We start from the raw sequence: 22,922 nt of genomic DNA, 5'->3' as shown, positions 1-22,922 counted from the left end.
TCCACAGGAGGGAACAGAATGACCCCCCCCCCCCCATTCTTGGGTGCTATGAAATGGGCTTGGCTTAACTTGCAAAGTTTAGTCTGGTTGTGGCAATTTAATTTATTGTGCAAATTTTAAACACATGCAAAAGAAAGGAAAGGAAGACTGGATTGGGAAGGCATACAGCAAAGATCAGGCTATATTACTGAGACAGGGGCATACAGGGGACAGAAGGCACTGCTCCCACCCCTTCATTTTTTCCAACCCTTCTGCACAATCGTATGGGCTAGTTACTTGAGAAGCCAAATTTAATCCTAGATTCTGCATTTTGTGCAGCACAGTAATAAAGACACAACTCCAGTTTCTCCCCCCTTTCCATTATTTTAAAAGTATGAAGCAAAAAGCCCACCAAAGCCTCTTCCAGCCACCAACCTCATTAACAATGTAGTCCAGCAATTCGAAGATGGCCATTGCAGGCCGACTGTCTATCCCATGCCCTGCAGGGTAAAAGGCACAGAAACAAGATGAGAAGATGCCCACATGCAATGCATTAAAAAGAAACCGCAAAAAGGTTTATATTCTCTTAATGAGCAAGTAAGCAAGAGTCCAGGAATGCAAGAAAACTGAACCCCAAATAGTGCAACTGAAATAAAATGAGGCATTGACCTGGCTTGCACGACCTGCCCATCATGGGTTATTTAATGGGTGTGCCATGGTCAGTTTGATTGCGCAACCCTTGAGCGGTCTGATTGGGGGATGCACTGTGTCATCTAGGGGATGTACTGTGTCGTCCGAACCTGGTCACTGTGAGTTATTCGAGAGTTAAACAACCCTTGCTTAACCTATGATTTGCAGAAGGGGTTAAGCAAGGGTTGTCTAACCCTCCAACATCCCATGATGACTGGGTTTGGACAACAGGGCATTTCAGACAATCAAAATGGCATTTGAAAGCTATGCTGCTAAATGGCTCCCCACCATCAAGCACCTCTTGTCATAATACACATGGGTAGCTCTAACTCCCACTGTCAGGTTGACGAGGGTTAATGAGAAAGACTATGTACAGCACTGTTGTAAGTTAAGCAATTTCAAGGGCACAGGGCTGTGGTTGGCCAGGCCAGCACAACTTGTGATCCACCAAACCAGATGCATCTTGCCAGCCTCAGGGTCCATCTAGTCCAGCATTCTGTTCATGCAGTGGCCGGCCAGCCATCTGCCTGGGTAAAACCCACAAATATGGACACGATTTAGAAGCATATCTAAAGCAGGCTCTCTTCTGGAAAATCAAGGGAAGGCATTATACTTAAGGGGTGACAAGTTTGCAGCTTGTGCTTTGCACAATAGATGAGGAAAGCCAATTCAGTGAGTAGTTAAGGTTTGCCAAAATTTAACATCTGGCCTTTCGGGTGGTATACTAACTCGCTTCCCTTTGCTCATTAGCAATTGTGGTTTCTCTATGTATTAGCCACTAAATCTGACTGTATTGAAATGAGTCGTACCTCATTACCTATTTCATGATATGCAGTTGCTTTAATATTTGCCCCTGGGTTATCGTGATACACAATTTTTTAAGCCAGGCAATAAATAAAGACTCAAGACAGGTTAATTAGACCTATCCTCCATAAATATATCTATCAGTGGCAACTGGGCATGACAGCTACAAGTGGAATCGCCATGTGCAGGGACAGGATTTTTCCTATTACTAGATATTAGGGATGAACAGGGGATGGCTACCTCCTTCATTCTTACATTTATATCCCACCTTTCTTCCAAGCAGTTCAGGGCTGCACACATGGGTCTCCGCTCCCCTTTCTTCTTCATAACAACTCTGTGATGTAGGTCAACCTGAGAGATTGTGAGTGTACCAAGGTCACCCCAGCAAGGGCTTCATTGCTGAGTGGGGATTTTAAACAGTCCCTGCAGACTAATTCTAACCACTAGGTCACACTGGGTCATGCCTTATTTCAGAGCCTTCCCAGAGGTTTCTGGGAGGCCACTACCGGGGAACAGAATGAGGGTGAGAGAGAACGGCTGTCAAGTCTCGTGTTCTCATTTCCATAAACGGCTTGGCATGAAATTTCAGGTTGCCAGACTCAAATTAAGTGTAGAAGCAGTTACATTAAAGGTCAAATCCAGGGCCATGGAGTTCCATTGGGACCCACCATGCCTCTGCCCCCACTCCAGTCACAGCCACCACTCTGCCTTAATATGGCATGGTGACCAGTAGACAGATGGGGCTGCTGATGGACCACTGGCCAATATGACAGGGAGTGTTTGGTCCTTCCCTTGCTTTGAACAAGTAACACCAATCTAGAGGAACCATCAGACCCAGTTTGGCTAGCAAAGGAAGTCTAGCTTTGCCTCTGGAAGCAAAACCTAGAGATAGTAATCTGATTGGCAGCATGGCTCCTGATACAGCCCCTACCGCTAATGGGGCATCCTGAGGGCCTTGGCTGTGGCGAGACACTGTGGGGTTCCCCTTCTGCCCCACCGACCATGGGGCGGCCGAATACTGCTTCCAGTTCCTTGGCATCTGGCGGGGGGATGGGATACCTTCCAATCGATAGCTCCACGAGGGAGAGGCCCATGCTCCAGATGTCAGACTGAACCGAGTAGTGAGTGCCTTGTAAACGCTCAGGCTGCAAGCAGTTGAAAGGGGAGGCATTAGCACAGTCTTGCAAAAGCACAGGTCTGCAGCAATCACTAGCTCCTTCAATATTTTTAAAAAGCCTGGCCGCCCACACATACTACTGTCAGGCATTTGTGGCACAGCAACTGGAAGAATAAGAGGACTGATTTTTCTGTTGATAAAAACAAGCGTCCTCTATCCAGTCAGCTGGAGGTTTAGTCACCAGTGGTGAATGGCTCCTTACAAGCCTGTTTCTGGATTACTATAAGCCGCCCAAAGAACTTTCATTATTGGGCAGTATATGAATATTACAAAAATAAATAGCACAACTGTTTATATATACGGTCCATGTGCTTTTATGTAAATAGTTTTTAAACTTTGTATATTGTATTTTAATGTTTTAACTTTCGTAAACCGCCCAGACAGCTTCAGCTATGGGGTGGAATAGAAATGTAAATAACAACATTAATACTAATGGCAATTCCTGTGAAAAGGCAGACAAACTAGACAGCAAAAGATGCCTTTCCCTTCCCCACAGGAAAGAAAGAACCTATGGCTGCAGCTAATTACTGAAAAGGCCCTTTTGTGTTGACTTTGCAGAGGCCATGCCTTGAGAACTGAAACAGAGGCAGAGGTTTGGACCAGGAAGTTTAATTCCATGAATTAAATAATGTACATTGTCAATGTAGCAGCTCTGGTTGTAAAGCATCCTCCATCAATACCTGTGGTGCCATGCTATGGGGGTGGGGGTAGGGAGAAGGAGGCAGTGCTCCTCTGAAATATTCTAGATCACATGCTGATTATTCTTCAACAGCACATCTCTCTCTGGCTATTTTGAAATACCAAATGCTCTTAAATATACTCTGGTGTGTGGGGGCGGGATTACAAAAAATCCAAGAACAAACCTTTGAACATCACTAGTTTTAAGCATCACCCCAGGTTTAAGCATCACCCAACTGGTTCCCAATTACTTGCCCACCATGACTGGTAGCCAATTTTTTAGACAGCCTGGACCAGCCTTCCCCAACCTGGTGCCTCCAGCTGTGTTGGACTACAATTCCCACAATCCCGCATCCATGCTGTTTGAACCTGTTCACAAACAGCAGATATGAACACAAGGTTCCAAAAGCTCTTATTCAACTCTGACAAAGTAATTTCTTAAACACGAAAGGGCATTCATAGCCCATTGGATTTAAGAGAAATGCTAAGGAAACAAGAATGCAAAATACTAGAGATCAGAAACAGGGACATGTTTAAAACAAACCACAGTTGTTATATTTTTCCACTGTCTTGCTTTGTAACACCTGCCAAAGACTTCAAACACCAAATGTATAGTTTTAGGAGAATGTACAATGTAGCTGTAGCAGGACACCAACATTCAAAAGACATGCTAGGGCAAAATAAGACTTCACATGACACTCATACAAATTGCCATATATTAGCTGTCCTCAAGTATATGGAACAAGCCATGACCCCTCCCCCCACCCCACTTCTGATGTAAAAACACTCCACAAGAGAACAAAGGGACATACAGACATATAGGATCGAGTGCCCACGAAAGAATTCGCCATGGAGTCGATGAGCTGACCACTGACCCCAAAATCACAGAGTTTGATCTCTCCCCGAGAATTCACCAAGATATTAGAAGGCTTCACATCTGCAAGTGGATTTTTTAAAAAAAGACAAAGGGAAAATACTGAAGAGCAGCACCACAGAAAACAATTCAAGCTAGGCACCCAAGAGAAGGCTCCACATATTCATAAGTATTCACTAGGGATGTGCATGTGATTCAGTGAACGCCTAAGCAGAATTAGCCTACCAGCTCTTGCTTCTTGGAAGTTCTGGACCTTGACTTCTGTTTCTCTGACAAAAGTCACATATGCAAAGGCACAGGTTGCATAGAACTGTTGCTGTTCTGTGCTTACGTGGTGGTGGAGCCGGAGCAGGCCCGATCAAGGCAGAGTAGTTCATTAAGACAAAAAGACAATTTAGCATGATGGATAAAAATCAGTACTTTAAAAAAAATCAGAAAGATGAGATTTTAAAAACTTTAAATCATATTTTAATGGGTTTTTTTAAAAAAATGTAAACACTAAGTTTCTCAATCTAGTTATTATTTAACATTAAATAATCTGGATAGAACTACGTTAGTTATACAGTTAATCTCTGAACTAAACTGACACCTCTATCAGATAGTGACTGGGTTCACACAACATAACCTAGAGTATGGGGTTTTGATGAATCCTGGGTTGTGTTGTGTGAATCCAGCTGCGTTAACAAGGTTTGAGATTAACAAACCATAGTTTGTTGGTGTGGCTGTGTTCACACAACACAACATCTCATGATTCAACAACAACCAATAATTCAACCCATACTCAGGGTTGTTGTGTTATGTGAACAACCTCAGTGTATAGAGTTTAGAGATTAACTGTATGGCTAATGTGCTTATATAATGTGCTTAATGTGTAAGGAAGTTTTCTATCCAAATGAAGAACCAATTTCTCAAATACGAATATTTACACTACACCCAAACATAGGCATTTCATTTTCACCTCATGAAAATAAACTGTTCTTGTCTGCCCAGTAACTGTCAAAGTTTGCTTCAAGCTATCAGTCACGTGCAGTTCATTTTTGTTCCCTACTTTGGTTTTGTGAGGGCAAGGCAAGGCCAAGACAGAATGAAGCAGAAAGGGACAACACTGAAAAGGAAAAGACAACAAAATTGCCAAGTGTGCATCTGCCTGTATTCCCATTCTTAGGATGCAATCCTTTAACCACTTGCCTGGGAGTAAGCCCCATTGAACTCAGTGGATTTTATTGCTGAATAAACATGTGGGATTGTGCTGTTAACCTCAAACTGTCATGGGTGCTAGTCATAAGAAAAGACTATATGGGAATGTTTTAAAGACATTTCCTCTATAGCTAAAAAAGGAAAGCATGCAAAATATATACAGTGGGACAGAGATGCAAACCTCACTTGTTAGAATGAAATAGTGTAATACTCTATTTAGTTGTAAATTAACATGGTTTAGCTATCAGATCTGCATAATTGTTTAGGAATTATGTTTCAATGGGAAACTTGATATATACCAATCCACCCTGGTTCATTTTTCATTAGTAATTTCATTAATTATCATTTATAATATTGTTTATGCTTTTCCCCCTGACATTTCCCGTTTTGTGTGTCTTACGCAGGCAGGCAGTTGACTCCCAACAGTATTCTTTCCCCATTATGAATTTGGAAACAGTGTTTTAATTCCCAATCTCTTTTGGTTCCAACTCTTTTTGTTCCTGGTTTAATTCAGTATATTTTGCATTACATCATCCAAGCTGAAGCAGGGCTTTTTCCAAAGCGCCTAATGGAGGTCCAGGTCAAATCTTCGGGTTAGGCACATGTTTAGCGTTCACGAAGCAAGGGCACAGTTTGCTATCAGCTGCAGACTTGGCCCCTCCCATGAATATCAGCTTTCAGTGCTTCTTTTTTTAAACAAGACAAAAACTAAATGCAAGTTCCCAGCCTTTATGACTGTAGAGCTGGGGTGGGGAACCTGTGGCCCTTAGCCTAATTTCATGCAACTCTTTGTGTCATCCAGCTGTCTGAAAGCTGTGGACTCACTCTTCCTCATGTGTGTATGCAATGGATAGAGAAGGGATGTGGTAGCAGAGAGAAAGCTTTGCCATCGTACAACCTCCACATACAATCGAATGAATTTTCATGTCAATCAATGGCCCTTCAGTGGGAAAAGGTCCCCCACGCCCTGCTGTAGAAGAAAACCTGGAAGCACGGAGGCCTATATCTGATCAAATTTCAGAACCACAAAGGACCTTCCCTACAAAGTAACCAGGGGCCCTTTCCTAGTTCAACATAGAATCATAGAATAGTAGGGTTGGAAGGGGCCTACAAGGCCATCGAGTCCAACCCCCTGCTCAATGCAGGTGTCCAAGTCAGAGCATCCCCGACAGATGGCTGTCCAGCCTCGTCTTGAAGGCCTCCAGTGTGGGAGAGCCCACCACCTCCCCAGGTAATTGGTTCCATTGTCGTATTGCTCTGACACTCAGGAAGATTTTCCTGATGTTCAGCCGGAATCTGGCTTCCTGTCACTTGAGCCCATTCTTCCGTGTCCTGCACTCTGGGATGATGGAGAAGAGATCCTGGCCTTCCTCTCTGGGACAACCTTTCAAGTACTTGAAGAGTGCTATCATATCTCCCCTCAGTCTTCTCTTCTCAAGGCTCAACATGCCCAGTTCTTTCCGTCTCTCCTCATAGGGCTTGGTTTCCAGTCCTCTGATCATCTTTGTTGCCCTCCTCTGAACCCTCTCCAGTTTGTCTGCATCCTTCTTCAAGTGTGGTGCCCAGAACTGGACACAGTACTCCAGATGAGGCCTAACCAGTGCCGAGTAGAGGGGAGCTAGTACTTCCCGGGATTTGGAAGCTATGCTTCTATTAATGCAGCCCAAAAGAGCACTGGCCTTTTTTGCAGCCACATCACATTGTTGGCTCATATTCAGCTTGTGATTGACAACAATTCCAAGATCCTTCTCGCTTGTAGTGTTGTTGAGCCACGTATCCCCCATCTTGTAACCGTGCATTTGGTTTCTTTTTCCTAAGTGCAGAACTTGGCATTTGTCCCTATTAAATGTCATTCTGTTGTTTTCTGCCCAGCGCTCCAGTCTATCCAGATCACTTTGAATTTTGTTTCTGTCTTCCAAAGTATTAGCTATCCTGCCCCATTTTGTGTCATCCGCAAATTTGATCAGCATTCCCTGCACCTCCTCCTCCAAGTCATTCATAAAAATGTTGAAGAGCACTGGGCCCAGGACTGAGCCCTGCGGTACCCCACTCGTTACCTCTCCCCAGTTTGAGAAGGTCCCATTGATAAGCACTCCTTGAGTCCGATTCTGTAGCCAACTGTGGATCCACCGGATCGTTGTTTCATCTAGCCCACTTTGAGCTAGTTTGCTCATCAGGGTATCATGGGGCACTTTGTCGAAAGCTTTGCTGAAGTCGAGGTATATGATGTCTACAGCATTCCCACAGTCTACAAGGGAGGTGACTTGATCAAAAAATGAGATCAGATTTGTCTGGCAAGACTTGTTTTTGACAAATCCATGTTGGCGTCGAGTAATCACGGCATTGTTGTCAAGGTGCTTCCAGATGGATCGCTTTATGATCTGCTCCAGAATTTTCCCAGGGATTGATGTCAGACTGACTGGTCTGTAGTTCCCAGGTTCCTCCTTTTTACCCTTTTTGAAGAGAGGGACAACATTAGCCCTCCTCCAGTCATCGGGCACGTCCCCCGTCCTCCATGATTTCTCAAAGAGAATAGACAGCGGTTCTGAGAGTTCTTCCGCCAGTTCCTTTATGACTCTAGGATGCAGTTCATCTGGCCCTGGAGATTGGAACTCATTCAAAGTAATGAGGTGTTCCTTGACCATATGCCTGTCGATCTCCAGCTGCAATCCTGCCCCTTCAGCCTGTACTTCGCCTTTGCCAGGGGGGCTCATAGACCCTCTTTTGGGAGAAGACTGAGCCAAAGTAGGAATTGAGCACCTCTGCCTTTTCTTTGTCATCTGTTATCGTTTTGCCATCCTTATTTAATAGCTGAACCACCATTTCTTTCCTCTGCCTTTTACTATGCACGTAGCTGAAGAGAGCCTTTTTGTTGTTTTTAGCATCCCTCGCTAACCTCAGCTCGTTCTCCGCTTTAGCCTTCCTGACGCCATCCCCGCAATTCTGTGCTACCTGCCTGTACTCTTCCTTTGTTACTTGGCCTTCTTTCCACTTCCTATATGTGTCCTTTTTTGTTTTCAGGTCATCCCTAAGCTTTTTGTGAAGCCACATTGGCTTCTACCTTTTCTTCTTGTTGGAATTGTTTGTGATTGTGCCTTGAGAATTTCCTTTTTTAAAAGCTCCCACCCATCTTGGACTCCTTTTCTCGTTAGCGTCGCTTGCCATGGGACCTTACTGATCATTGTTCTGAGTTTATGAAAATCAGCTTTCCTAAAATCCAGGGTACGCGTTTGACTACACTCAGCTTTTGCTTCCCTTAGAACCAAGAACTCAAGTACAACATGGTTGCTTTCCCCCAGAGTTCCTGTAACTGCTACTTTATCCACTAAGTCATCCCTGTTGGTTAGGATCAAGTCAAGGATAGCCGATCCTCTAGTTCCTTCCTCTACTTTCTGTAGGAGGAAGTTATCCGCCACACAAGTCAGGAATTTCCTGGAGGGGCCATGTTTTGCAGAATTTGTCTCCCAACAAATATCGGGGAAATTGAAGTCCCCCATTACTACTACATCATGCTTCCTTAAAACATTGGCTATTTGCTTTTCAAAAGTTTCATCCTCGTCTTCTCCTTGATTGGGTGGCCGGTAGTAGACTCCGACCACCAGGTTCCTTTTATTCTTTGCTCCATTTATTTCAACCCAGATGCTCTCGATGGGGCTACCAAGCTCCTCCTCCTGTATTTCTGTGCAGAGATATGTATTTTTCACATACAGTGCAACCCCACCTCCCTTTCTGTTCCTCCTGTTCTTTTTGAACAAGTGATATCCTTCCATTGCTGTATTCCAGTCATGAGAGTCATCCCACCAAGTCTCAGTTATACCTATCAGGTCATAATTTCCCTCTTGTATTAAGAGTTCAAGTTTGTTCTGTTTGTTTCCCATACTCTGGGCATTAGTATATAGACATCGAAAACCATGTGCTTCATAGTCTGGCTTTCTTCCTACACGTGTCTGAAGACTGTTATTGGGCACTATCAGAGCTGTTCTCTCCGTTGCAGTGCATGCGCCTACGTCCACTGTTACCCCCAACATTACATCTCCCTTCCCCGCAAGATTCAGTTTAAAGCCCTCCTGATGAAGTTCTTCATGCTGTGGCCAAACACATTCTTCCCAGCCTTTGTGAGGTGCAACCCGTCCCTAGCCAACCGCCCATCTTCCAGGAAGTATAGCCCGTGGTCCCAGAATCCAAATCTCTCTCGTCGGCACCACCTTCGTAGCCAGTCATTCACCGGGAGTATTTTTTGTTCCCTTTTTATCCCTCTTCTAACTACTGGAAGGATGGATGAGAAAACTATCTGGGCCCCAAAGTTCTTGAGTTTCCTTCCCAAAGCTTCAAAATCTGACGTGATCTCTTCGTAGCTCCGCTTGGCGGTATCATTTGTTCCCACATGGATGAGAAGAAAGGGATACCTGTCAGTGGGCTTTATGAGTGCAGGCAACCCTTCAGTCACGTCTCTAATCTGTCCTCCCGGGAGACAACATACCTGGCGAGTCCACGGGTCTTCGTGACATACTTGGGTCTCGATCCCATGCAGCAAGGAGTCTCCCACTACTACCACTCTTCTCTTCTTCTTCTTGTAGGCCTGGGTTTCATCGCCTCTGTTTGACTGACCTTTAGCCTCTTGCTCACTCTCATGCAGGTTCCCCTGTGATTCTTCCTCTGTAGGCTGTCCTCCAGTCTCATCCGCAAGTACCTGGAATCGGTTCCACAGCTCCACTGCTTCCACTGGTGCAGAGGGGCATCTAGTTCTTCTTCTCCTAACTGTCACCCTTTTCCAAGGAGTATCCTCTATTCCATTTTTCTTCACCTCAGCATTTCCCACTGCCTCATCTTGCTGTTGCTCTTCAAGCTTCTGGTCTGCCCTTTGCTGCTGTAGTTCCCCCATTCTGTCCAAGAACTCTTCGTGTTCTCTTATTCCCCGGGGGGTCGACAGTCGCCGCTCCAGCCCACTTACTTTTTCCTCCAGCAGCGTGATCAACTTGCACTTGTTGCAGGTGTCGGCCATGTTGTTCTCAGGCAAGAAAACAAACATTGCACACACCTTGCAGGTCACCACCACTGGAGAGTCTTGTCCTTCCATAGCCCCTTTTCCCTTTCTGTGTCTAGCTTTGTGATTGTTCTAGACTAGCCTGTGCCTGCTCCTCTACTCAGTAGAGGTTAAAAGCAGAGTCCCACTGGTATGAAAGTGTGTGTTACAAGACAAATAAATGGAAAAAAGTTAGTTAAAATAAAAAATAAAAATAATTAAAAAAAAATGTTAGGGGCCTCCCCCTTGACCTCCCCTGCTGAACTCCCCTGGCCAACTCCTGTTTGCTCCCCCTGTCCGCTCGCTCTGTCCGCTCGCGCTCTGGGAGCTTGCCTGCTTCTGTAGTCCCTGGACCAGCTGGAGCAGCTTGTTCTGCTCTGCTCTGCTCAGCTCAACTCAGCTGGGAGGCGGGAAACAGACTGAAGCTTCCCGCCCAGTCAGCTGCTGGGAGTACTCAGGCCGCACCCCTCCAATTCAGTTGGAGCTCTCAGAAGCACCTGGTGAGCTCACAGCCAATCAGAAGGATAAAGGGCAGCCCCCTGGGCTTCCTGCAACCCACTTACCTCTTAGCCTCTGTCTCCTTTGTCTCCTCTGTCTCTTCAACCACTGCAACTCCCCTGGCCAACTCCTGTTTGCTCCCCCTGTCCGCTCGCTCTGTCCGCTCGCTCTCTGGGAGCTTGCCTGCTTCTGTAGTCCCTGGACCAGCTGGAGCAGCTTGCTCTGCTCTGCTCAGCTGGGAGGCGGGCAACATCCAACATCGCCAGTTAAAAGGATCTAAGGTGGCACTACCAGGAGAAAGACCTCGGAGAACTACTGCCAGTCAGAGTTGGCAGAACTAACAGTCTGACTCTGTGTAAGAGAAGCGCAACTATCCCTTCTCTGCAGCACTCTTGCTGCTACTAATCTTGCTTAAATACGACACACAAAGCTCTGGAGCAAAATCTAGTACAAATAGCTCGGCTCTAGTACTAATAGCTCTCAGAGTCTCTCCCAGGGCTAAGGAAATAAATGCCCCTTCCTCCATGACGCCCAACAGAATAGGGAACTATACTCTCCTGCCTGAGGCCACAGAGGAGGAGGAGGATGATTCCAGAGTCCCTGGTATGTCCTGGCACTCTAGTGCTGGTTTGGTCACTCCAAGCAATATGAGAGGCTCAAGCAACAGCCTGGAAATTTCAAGTGGTCCCTGAAACAGTTTGCTTTCACTTTTTCTTGCTCCTACTCATCTTCTAATCAGCAACAGGATGGTTTTAGGGGGCAAAAAGATTCTGAACAATTGCAGAGTCAAACTTTGGAAGCAGAGTAATGTTGAGTAAGTCTACACAAACCTATTGCCCTTGGGTAATTCATTTCCAATGTACAATCTGGGTCCCCTCGGCACAGAATGAACACACACACACCTGACTACCTCTCACCTCTGTGCATGATCTGGTGCTTCTCTCGAAGGTAAGCCAACCCTCGCAGAACCTGTAGGTAGGAAAGGTGGGGTCAGGGGGAGGAGAAGAGAAAGGTCATGGCAAGGCCAGGAGGTGGAAAACAAAGGCTTTGGGGGGCAAGGGGGAGGAGGAAGAACAGGCTTCTTAAGTAAACTATAAGGCTCTGATCAAACCAGACCTTTCAAGGAGCACAAACCTTTCTGAGTGTTGGCCAATACAAGGGAGATTACCTCTTTTGCAAACTCTTCCACCTCAACCACTCTTGGGGGTTGGACTCGATGGCCTTGTAGGCCCCTTCCAACCCTACTATTCTATGATTCCTCCACAGCGTGGCTGGTTTCTTCCCACTGGCTGGGCCAGAAATAACTGGTCCCAATTACACTTAGCTTCAAGTTCCCACTATCATTCTGTCATCTTGTTACAGACTTTCAGGAGGGCTCAGGGAGGAACAGGTACTTAGCAGGTGAGGTTTCTCCTGCTTCCCGATTCCTCCCTCCTCCCAACCATTCTAAATCCATCATACCCATGTCAAGAAGTGACAGAACCAACATACACACCTGTTCCCATCCCCCTCTTTCAGGAACATTGTTTTGCTGAGCTCCCATTATGCATCCAAGCATGAGTCCTGCTCTCTCCATTTGCCCTGCCTTCTCCAAGAGAGAAGGGGTAGCAGTGAGCTCAGCAGAAAAACTTGACTTTCTATTGTCCGTTAGTCTTGCAGAGACCTGAGGGTATTTCCCCCGTTAACATGATTTGAGAAGCTCTCTTTCATGTGAAAGGAGAAGGTAAACTTCAAGATGATGCATGCAAGTATTTGAATTGTTATCAGCTGCTTAGTTCCAAAGAATGAAGGCAGGAAGAGTAGACAAGAAGAGTCCTCATCACTAAAGAGTTCACAATTGAAACCTATTATTTTTGAGACACTCCTTTTGGCAAGCAGCTCACAAGAAGCAGGTGGGAAGTAGTTTCCAGAGGTATAAGAAACAGACAACTCAATATTCAAACACCCTGTAGAAAGATTCAAGTGAGAAAAGCCTCTTTTCTGGAAAGGCCAGAATTATCCTTCAAACTCCCCCCCTCCCCCCAAGGAAGGCAGCAGTACACTCACTGCAATGCTGACTTTCCCCAAGATTTCCTCTGGAATTCTCTTGGCTTCTTTCAGAACTTGATCCAGGGAGCCTCCATCCTAAATTCAGATAAAAGGTTAGCTGATAGACTGTGTGGAGTTCACCTAGTCTTCCCTGACCTGGTACCCCCCAGATGTTTTGGACTTCAACTCCCATCAGCACCAGCCGACACGGCCAATGGTCAGGAATGCTAGAAGTTGTAGTCCAAAACATCTGGAGGGCACCAGGTTGGGGAAAGCTGAGCTGACCCATCTCTTTTCCCGTCACATGCAAGGGTGCATTGCCACTTCCACTCCCCATTTTACTGATAAAAGTTCGGGAAGGCCAACAAAGCAAATCTCTCTATTTTCCTGAAGCTTTTATTATTGATTATGTATTCATTGTATCCCAGGGTTTCTCCTTCTTTGATATCTATTTATAAGCCTCAAAGCATGTTACAGTGTGAGCGCACACATGTGTTTCAAAAATATGTGGTTGGGCTATAGCACATGATTTGGCCTGAGAATCACAACCAGAGTCATCCGAATGGAGACTAAATAAATCAAGTCTCGAAATGTTAGGGAAAGCATTCAGTTTGGTGTGTCTCAAGGGACAGAGATTCTACAGATACGTGGCAAGCACCAGTATTTATTCATTTACGGATTACATTTCTATGCTGCCCAATAGCCGAAGCACTCTTGAACAGTTCATAAAACAAGACTTCCAACGATAAAATAAAACATAATCAAACATGACCCTTGAAAAGTTTAAAACAGAATAAAACCAGAGTAAAAACCAAAGTAAATAACAGCAGCAGTGCAAACATCTTAACACACACTAAACCCTGGAGTGCCACTGCCAGATGGATTGATGATCTGAGTCTGACTTGGTATAAAGCAGCCTCCTCCCATAGTTTATATTTACTAAATGTATACTCTGCCTTTGTTATTATTTTAGTGCCATCAATGTGGCACCTTAGAGTGGACAAGAGGACTTCCCCTACCCCGAGGAGCCTACAAATCTAAAATCTGATAGAAGGGAAACAGAGGCAGGGGAAAAGACAGCGGGGAAATGTGCAATTAGTTCTGTTTTACATGCTTAGGCTGGGTTACAGGTTAGTTGACATAGGATGGTGTACTCCAACCTGGTGCCCACCAGATGTTCTAGACTCACTCCCATCAGTCCCAGCCAACATGGAGAGCAGAGTCTGGGGAAGGTTGCAGTGGGGCACAGGAGGGCACACACTTAACTCTGTATAGGACTGTGTAAGCCAGCTTCCCATTTCTCTATGTTCACCATTAAGGCTGCCCTTTGCCAGTCATTTGTCATGTAAACTGCTTTGCAAATCATTACTCAGAACTACCCTGTGAGGACAGCCACTACCATTCCCATTGTGCAAACAAGGAAGTGATGCTCCGGAGTCAGAACCTGCTCTGGAGCAACTATGTGGCCAAGTTAGGATCTGCTCCCAGGAGAAGTTCCAACCATCCACCCCCCTCCTCCCACCAGTGCTGCACACACTAGCTGCCCCTTGTGTTTCTACCAGAATTTTCTTTCCCATGTCTTAAGGAGACTCTCTAGGATAAAGTTCAGCAATCACTGGCATAATGCGCTTGGACTGCTTTGTTTCTCAGATACAGAATTCACAGGGCTCTATGAAATGACTGAAGAAGTCACCAGCTGGCAGCACTTCCGATACTAAATGAAGGGGGCTACCACATTCTGCACTAGAGACACGCTTGCCTTGCCCTGAACCAGGTTCAGACAAACCTCCAACATCTCTCAAGGCCTGCTTTCTGCTGCCTGAACCTGACCACTTGCCAAGAGCACTGGCCAAGGCTCTGCTCTGGATGACCTCACTTTTAGCATCCAGGTGAGTGGCTACCAGGAACAAGGCTTTTCTCTGCTGTGCCATTTTGATTATATAATGCCCTCCCCAAACATGTTTGCCTGGCATCCAAATTAGTATCTTTTACATGCTGAAAGAAAGCTACCTCTCTCTCTCTCTCTCTCTCTCTCTCTCAAGCTTTTAACAGAACTGCAGAACTATTTTTATATATTGCTAATTCTGCAGATGCTGGTCTGTTACCGATTTTAGCAGCTTTTGTTTGTTTGTAAAAAAGTTTTTTAAAAGAACTTCAGTGTTCTTTTAACTGCTGTTGCCCGCCGGCAGTTGGAACTGGAGCTTTCTGCCTCTGAATCTTCCATAAGCTCCATAAAGCCATCATAAGTGACTCATAGCCATCGATACCTTATATGAATTTCTCTAATCTCCTTTTAAAGCCATCTAAGTCAGCCGCCATCCTCACAACTTGTGGCAGTCAGTTCCATAAATAAATTACACGTTGTGTGAAGTACTTTCTTTTGCCTGCCCTGAATGAACTCCCAATCCAAGTAGTTCTAATACTAATGAGGGAGACTTTCCCCCGGCCCGCAAACCCCTCTATCAACTTTCTCTGCACCCTGCATGCCTCTGTTATGCCCTTGCGCAGCTGTCTCTTTACCACATGTGAAAAAGGAGACTTAAACGGAAACTAGAGCAAAACTAAAATAAAATCCATGCATAAACTGAAAACACAACAGACAACCCAAAAGTTGCTGGTTGACCCCCACCCGCAAAAAGTGAAAAGACAACTTCACACATGCTGGCAGAATGAACAAGACTAACAGCCCACAGAAGGATGTTTCAAAACTCTGAACAGGCAACTGAAGAGGCCCCAATTCTTGCAGAGACTGATCTGGCCTCTGAGTAAGCTGGAACTTGAAGCTGGGCCTCCCCAGTGGATCTTATACTTCAGGGAAGTTCATATGGGAGCAACCCCTCCCACAAGGCTCCCACGACAAGACATTTTAGGGCTTTGGAGGCCAATGCCCACACATCAAATTGAGCCTTGAAATTCACAGGTATTTCCAAATGGGCACAATGCTACTATTCTGACTTGTACCCAGCAGTGTTCTGAACGAGTTGCAATATCCACATCATCTTCAAGAGCATATGTTGAGAGGTCTGGGACAGTGATGACAAGGTTAAACAGCTCAGGAACAAGACAATGGATTTCTTTTTCATGTCTCATTAATTCTATGCCAATATGAAGAAGCTTGAGAGACTGGATCAAGTCCTATCACAATGTGGGCTACCCATTCCAGAACCAGCAGATGAGTTTGATATATGTAGGTGTAGCAAGGGAGGGGTAAGAAGGTGTAGCAAGTGCAGAGACGTTTGGGCTAGAGTGGTACATTAAGGGATGAGAAGGAGAGAGAGATGGCTTGATAGAATGGGGAGATACATTTGGTTCCAGGCACGGGAAAACCACAAGCACCTATTTATCTATAAAAGTTACTGATGGTGTTGAGAAATCAAACATTCTCTCAGGTCTGCTTGAGGCTGGCTCCTAAGAAGAGCTGATGTCAGCACCTAGGCTTTTAAATATTTTTCCAGCACTAGGAAGAGCTTGACAGAAGACACAGAGGCAGGATTAGGGGAAAAGGAACAATGGGTGATAGGTGAACCTGAAAGGAGCAGGAAGCGGGGGAGAAGGTAAATAAACATGGAGAGAAAAGTCTTTAAAAATAAAGACATGGAGCCTAAAGCACAGGGAGCCAGTGTAGAAATGCAAACAAAGGAGAAACTGTATTAGAATCACTACACACTTAGTCGAGTATGTTATGCCAGTTCTGCATGACCTGGATGTGCAGAGGAGCTACAGCAGCCTCTCCCAAATGGGTGCCCTCCAGACTGTTGGGCTGCAACTGCTGTAATTTCCAGCCACATGCTGGATGGGGATGATGGGAGTTGCAGTCCAACACATCTAGACAGCACAAGGTTGGGGAAAGCTGAACTATGGTCAAAACATGGCAGTCTTCCCCCAAAGCTGTTGGCACTGAACAAGCCACCTGAGGGAACGTGGCCTCACCATATGCTCCATGCAGATGCTGATCTCCCCGTCACTGTAGAAGGCGCCGTAGAAACCCACAATGTATGGGGAGTTGCACTCATGGAGCACCTGGAGCTCACGGATGATCTGGTTTCGGATGGCAGGTTTGATCTCCAAGTGAATCAGCTGCAGAGAGGAAGCGGGGGGAGGGGGGGAGTCAAGGACTGAAGGACACACAGAGCAGCCCTGAGAGCTGTTTCACTGTTGCTTCCCATGGTTTGTTGTTGGGTTAACCGCTGGGTTATTTAGTCCCTAAATAATTCAGTGCTCCAAGTTCGCATGTCACGCTCAACAACATACAAATGGGCTGACTGCAGGTTGTGGATTAAAAGTGGAAGTGACTGGGGCACTGCAGGCAGTGTGCCCACTCTCTCCCCATGTAAACTGGCTCTGTAAGATGCCAAAGAACTCTCATCACTTCATACGTTTACTGTTGTGGTGTTATTATTGCTTGCTATCTCTGGCTTCCTAAAGAAACCCCCAAAACATTTGGTCATACTGGAAGAGACTTCATCCTCCCTCTTCCCCCTGCCTCACCTTCCGTGCCATGATTAGCCCTGAGGGTTTGTGTTGTACTTTGGTGACCACTCCGCCATTGCCAGCTCCCAGTTCCGAAATGCTCTCAAAATCATCATCTTTCAGCTCTCCAACTTTGGCCTTCTGAGTGAGGAAAGCCTCCAACCGCTTCTTTTGCTGCTCATCCAGCTCCAGCTCTTCCAGTTTCTTCTGGAGGTCAACAAGATGTGCTCTGAGGAAAAACGGAGGGAGAACCATTGGACCTGCTAAGGGTCCCGCTGCATAAGCCAAAGCTCGATAAGCAAGGCTATTTGCAAACTACAGATCAAGCCAATGTGACCTGCACATAAATTACCAAGGGAATCCACTCCAAGTCGCCATGGCTCCCCAAATCCTGGTGCTGGAGACTTTAAATGTTGTCATAGCTCTGTACAAAGTTGGCTTCTAAATTATTCGTGCTGGCTTATAGGAATTTAAATCTTTTTCCAGCCCTAAACGAGCTACTCTTGGTCTGTTTAACGGGGTAGGCATGTCACCAGCTGGGAGATGCATAAGGAACACCAGTGTTCTCTCTCTATTCCCTCAAGTAAGCTAGTTGCATCAGAGTTGCACCCTACCCCCTAATGATCCCATGAAGGCCCTAAAGATGATCAGTAAGGTCCCATGGCAAGAGATGCTAACGAGAAAAGGAGTCCAAGATGGGTGGGAGCTTTTAAAAACGGAAATTCTCAAGGCACAATCACAAACAATTCCAACAAGAAAAGGTGGAAGACAACAGAAGAAGCCAATGTGGCTTCACAAAAAGCTTAGGGATGACCTGAAAACAAAAAAGGACACATATAGGAAGTGGAAAGAAGGCCAAGTAACAAAGGAAGAGTACAGGCAGGTAGCACAGAACTGCAGGGATGGCATCAGGAAGGCTAAAGCTGAGAATGAGCCGAGGTTAGCGAGGGATGCTAAAAACAACAAAAAGGCTCTCTTCAGCTACGCGCATAGTAAAAGGCAGAGGAAAGAAATGGTGGTTCAGCTATTAAATAAGGATGGCAAACGATAACAGATGACAAAGAAAGGGCAGAGGTGCCCAATTCCTACTCTGGCTCAGTCTTCTCCCAAAAGAGGGTCTATGACCCTCCCTGGCAAAGGCGAAGTACAGGCTGAAGGGGCAGGATTGCAGCTGGAGATCGACAGGCATATGGTCAAGGAACACCTCATTACTTTGAATGAGTTCCAATCTCCAGGGCCAGATGAACTGCATCCTAGAGTCATAAAGGAACTGGCGGAAGAACTCTCAGAACCGCTGTCTATTCTCTTTGAGAAATCATGGAGGACGGGGGAAGTGCCAGATGACTGGAGGAGGGCTAATGTTGCCCCTCTCTTCAAAAAGGGTAAAAAGGAGGAACCTGGGAACTACAGACCAGTCAGTCTGACATCAATCCCTGGGAAAATTCTGGAGCAGATCATAAAGCAATCCACCTGGAAGCACCTTGAAAACAATGCCGTGATTACTTGAAGCCAACATGGATTTGTCAGAAACAAGTCCTGCCAGACAAATCTGATCTCATTTTTTGATCAAGTCACCTCCCTTGTGGATCGTGGGAATGCTGTAGACATCATATACCTCGACTTCAGCAAAGCTTTCGACAAAGTGCCCCATGATATCCTGATGAGCAAACTAGCTCAAAGTGGGCTAGACGAAACAACGATCCAGTGGATCCACAGTTGGCTACAGAATCGGACTCAAAGAGTGCTTATCAATGGGACCTTCTCAAACTGGGGAGAGGTAATGAGTGGGGTACCGCAGGGCTCAGTCCTGGGCCCAGTGCTCTTCAACATTTTTATGAATGACTTGGAGGAGGAGGTGCAGGGAATGCTGATCAAATTTGCGGATGACACAAAATGGGGTGGGATAGCTAATACTTTGGAAGACAGAAACAAAATTCAAAGTGATCTGGATAGACTGGAGTGCTGGGCAGAAAACAACAGAATGACATTTAATAGGGATCAGTGCCAAGTTCTGCACCTAGGAAAAAGAAACCAAATGCACAGTTACAAGATGGGGGATACGTGGCTCAACCACACAACAAGCGAGAAGGATCTTGGAATTGTTGTCAATCACAAGCTGAATATGAGCCAACAATGTGATGTGGCTGCAAAAAAGGCAAATGCTATTTTGGGCTGCATTCATAGAAGCATAGCTTCCAAATCCCGGGAAGTACTAGTCCCCCTCTACTCAGCACTGGTTAGGCCTCATCTGGAGTACTATGTCCAGTTCTGGGCACCACACTTTAAGAAGGATGCAGACAAACTGGAGAGGGTTCAGAGGAGGGCAACAAAGATGATCAGAGGACTGGAAATAAAGCCCTATGAAGAGAGACTGAAAGAACTGGGCATGTTGAGCCTTGAGAAGAAAAGACTGAGGGGAGATATGATAGCACTCTTCAAGTACTTGAAAGGCTGTCACAGAGAAGAAGGCCAGGATCTCTTCTTGATCATCCCAGAGTGCAGGACACGGAAGATTGGGTCAAGTTACAGGAAGCCAGATTCCGGCTGAACATCAGGAAAAACCTCCTGACTGTAAGAGCAATACGACAATGGAACCAATTACCTGGGGAGGTGGTGGGCTCTCCCACACTGGAGGCCTTCAAGATGAGGCTGGACAGCCATTTGTCAGGGATGCTCTGACTTGGATTCCTGCATTGAGCAGGGGGTTGGACTCGATGGCCTTGTAGGCCCCTTCCAACCCTACTATTCTATGATTCTATGATCTTGTATTAGTTTCTTGGTGCATTTTAGGGCGCATCTTGTCATCCCTATCGGAGCATCTCTTCTGCACAGATTGAATTTCCTCTTCCCAAGGAAAAGGAAAGGTTCCTCCTGTGCAAGCACCAGGTCATTACTGACCCCTAGAGGGACGCCGCTTACGCTGGCGTTTTCATGGCAGACTATAGCGGGGTGGTTTGCCATTGCCTTCCCCAGTCATGACTACCTTTCCCCCAGCAAGCTGGGTACTCATTTTACCGACCTTGGAAGGATGGAAGGCTGAGTCGACCCGAGCCGGCTACCCGAGACCCGGCTTCCGCTGGGATCGAACTCAGGTCGTGGGGAGAGTTTCGGTTGCAATACTGCCGCCTACCACTCAGCGCCACATGAGACTCATCTTCCCAAGGAGCAGCCCCCAATACTACATTTTCCTAGGCTTTCTGATCAGCTCTCACTTCCCACCACCATCATTGTATATATAAGCCCGCACTGCACCCATCCAAGATCTGATCCTCCAAAGTAGAAATCCAGAACCAAACTGGCCTCAGTTTTTCTAACTCCAAAAAAAATTCTTCAAAGTACCCAACCCCACTGCCAAAGCTCTCCTTCATTACACACACCCAGATTATCCAGCCTCATATGCTCACGTAACCATCCTCTGCCTTGAACCCCGCCCTTGTCTCCCTCCCATCAAGAACCCTCATTCACAAGCCTCTTACAGCACCACATAACTGCCTCCCTCTTCTCCAGTTATTGACCTGTCTCCCTCATAAATGTCTCAGTGCTGCCCAATTCATTCAATTGATAGTAGCTCCTTCTCAATCCTCCTTGATGCAAGTTGCATCCCCTGCCTTTCCTCACTGCCGCAGTTATTTTATACATAAGCACAAGGCTAGCCTTCTCTCCCCACTCACAAGCTCTCAACATGCCCATTCCAGCCCTATACATGGCTGCCTTTCAACAACATTCTACCCACAGATTCTGGATAGCCAACTATTCGCATTTTAATCACTGGGTAAAATGTAACCATGATGCAGATGAGAAATGTTTTTATTAATATAAAATCTTTCCCAGACCTTAGATGGGCTCACACCACGTTCACTGCCTGTCCTACTCTTCCTCACCTCTACAACATGAGGCTCAAAGAGGTGTCCATGTGAGTGAAGGCCATCATTAGGCTGAGGAAACAACATAAACCCATCAGAGAGATAGCAAAAACAGTGGGAGTGGCCAACACGACAGTGTGGAACATCCTGGAAAAGAAGGAATTAACTGGCAAGCTCAGCAACAGCAAAAGGCCTGGCAGACCACAGAAGACAACTAAAGTGGATGACCCCAGAATACTGCTCATGGTGAAGAGGAACCCTTTCACAACATCTAGGCAGGTCAAGAACGCTCTTGCAGAGGTAGGCATGTCACTGTCAACATCTACAGTCAAGAGGCGGCTTTATGAATATAAATACAGAGGCTTCACAACATGGTGAAAGCCACTGGTCACGCTCAAGGACAGGCCAGATTAGCCTTTGCCAGCAAACACCTAAAAAGGCCTGCCCAGTTCTGGAATAAGATTCTTTGGACTGATGAGACCAAGATTAACTTGTACCAGGGAAAGGAACAGCATACCACATCATCTGTCAGACATGGTGGAGGAAGTGTTATGGCCTGGGCATGTATGTCTGCCAATGGAACCGGGTCACTGGTGTTTATTGAGGACCTGACTGCTGATAAAAGCAGCAGGATGAATTCTGAAGTGTATAGGGCTACACTTTTGTCAGGGTGGACACTGAGCCCATAGAATCCCAGAGTAGTTCTGATTCTGAGGAAGAGCAGTCACTCCTGGGAGAGGAGCGCGCTCCTCTTCCCAGGACCAACAGCTGACGGAGATTCCTCCCACCAGCATTCCTAGTTTAGTTAGCAGTCCAGGGAGTGACCGAGCACAGATAGCAGACTTGGTGGATGCGCGACGCAGATGCAGAGAGCAGCGCCAGATGGAGGGCACGGAAAGGAGGCGAAGAGCCAGGTTGGCGCGCAAACAACAGCTGCGCCCAGAGGCTCCAAGGGAAAAGGGGAGGGACTCTCCCTAGTCCTTACGTTCAGGGGTCTGCCAGTAATTCCCTTTCAAACGGGGACCAACTGTTCCAACTTAGGGCATAGGTACTGTGCTGCTCAGATCTAGTTGCAATCGGTATAGTTGTTAAGTTGTAAAAGAAGAATAAAGCTTTCAAAGGAATTCCTTTGTCTGTGTCTGGACTTGGCTACTGGTTTAGACAGAGAGAGACCTCCAAGGAGCCCTTGACAACTTTCTGCTCAGATTCAGCCGAATGCTGCCAAACCGATAGGACGCCGCTTCATATTGCAGATGGATAATGACCCAAAACATACAGCAAAAGCTACCCAAGAGTTTCTCAAGGTAAGAAATGGAATGTTCTTCAATGGCCAAGTCAGTCACCTGATCTCAACCCAACAGAGCATGCTTTTCACCTACTGAAGACAAGACTGAAGGCAGAAAGACCCACAAACAAGCAGCAGCTGAAGGCAGCTGCAGTGAAGGCCTGGCAAAATGTCTCGAGGGAGGAAACTCAGCATTGGGTCATGTCCATGGGTTCCAGACTTCAGGCAGTCATTGACTGCAAAGGATTTTCATCCAGGTATTAAAGGCGACCCTTAAGTTTGAAATGATGTTGGCTTGTTCCATTACTTATGAGCCACCAACGATGGTGTGTGTGTGTGTGTGTGTAGGCCACTGG

General features: G+C 46.1%; 1 protein-coding gene across 13 annotated transcripts in view; it reads right to left on the bottom strand.

Moving 5' to 3' along the window:
* Positions 1-22,922, bottom strand: part of LOC146334097 (dual specificity mitogen-activated protein kinase kinase 2-like) — a 70,481-nt gene that overhangs the window by 32,149 nt on the left and 15,410 nt on the right. For 8 of the 13 annotated variants that reach the window (XM_084824976.1, XM_084824977.1, XM_084824970.1 and 5 more), the window contains 7 exons: positions 17,437-17,647; positions 16,879-17,025; positions 12,967-13,044; positions 11,838-11,889; positions 4,141-4,265; positions 2,405-2,618; positions 415-479 (listed from right to left, as the gene is read on the bottom strand). In XM_084824976.1, the coding sequence (XP_084681102.1) occupies positions 415-479; positions 2,405-2,618; positions 4,141-4,265; positions 11,838-11,889; positions 12,967-13,044; positions 16,879-17,025; positions 17,437-17,647 (892 nt within the window). The remainder of the gene's footprint in view (positions 1-414; positions 480-2,404; positions 2,619-4,140; positions 4,266-11,837; positions 11,890-12,966; positions 13,045-16,878; positions 17,026-17,436; positions 17,648-22,922) is intronic. The other 5 variants (XR_014786402.1, XR_014786403.1, XM_084824971.1 and 2 more) reach the window with 5 other exon arrangements.

Source organism: Heloderma suspectum, chromosome W, assembly GCF_057233095.1.
Source record: "Heloderma suspectum isolate Gila_16-S chromosome W, 16-S_ref, whole genome shotgun sequence".
Lineage (NCBI taxonomy): Eukaryota > Metazoa > Chordata > Lepidosauria > Squamata > Helodermatidae > Heloderma > Heloderma suspectum.
This window is presented reverse-complemented; position numbering and strand designations above follow the sequence as displayed.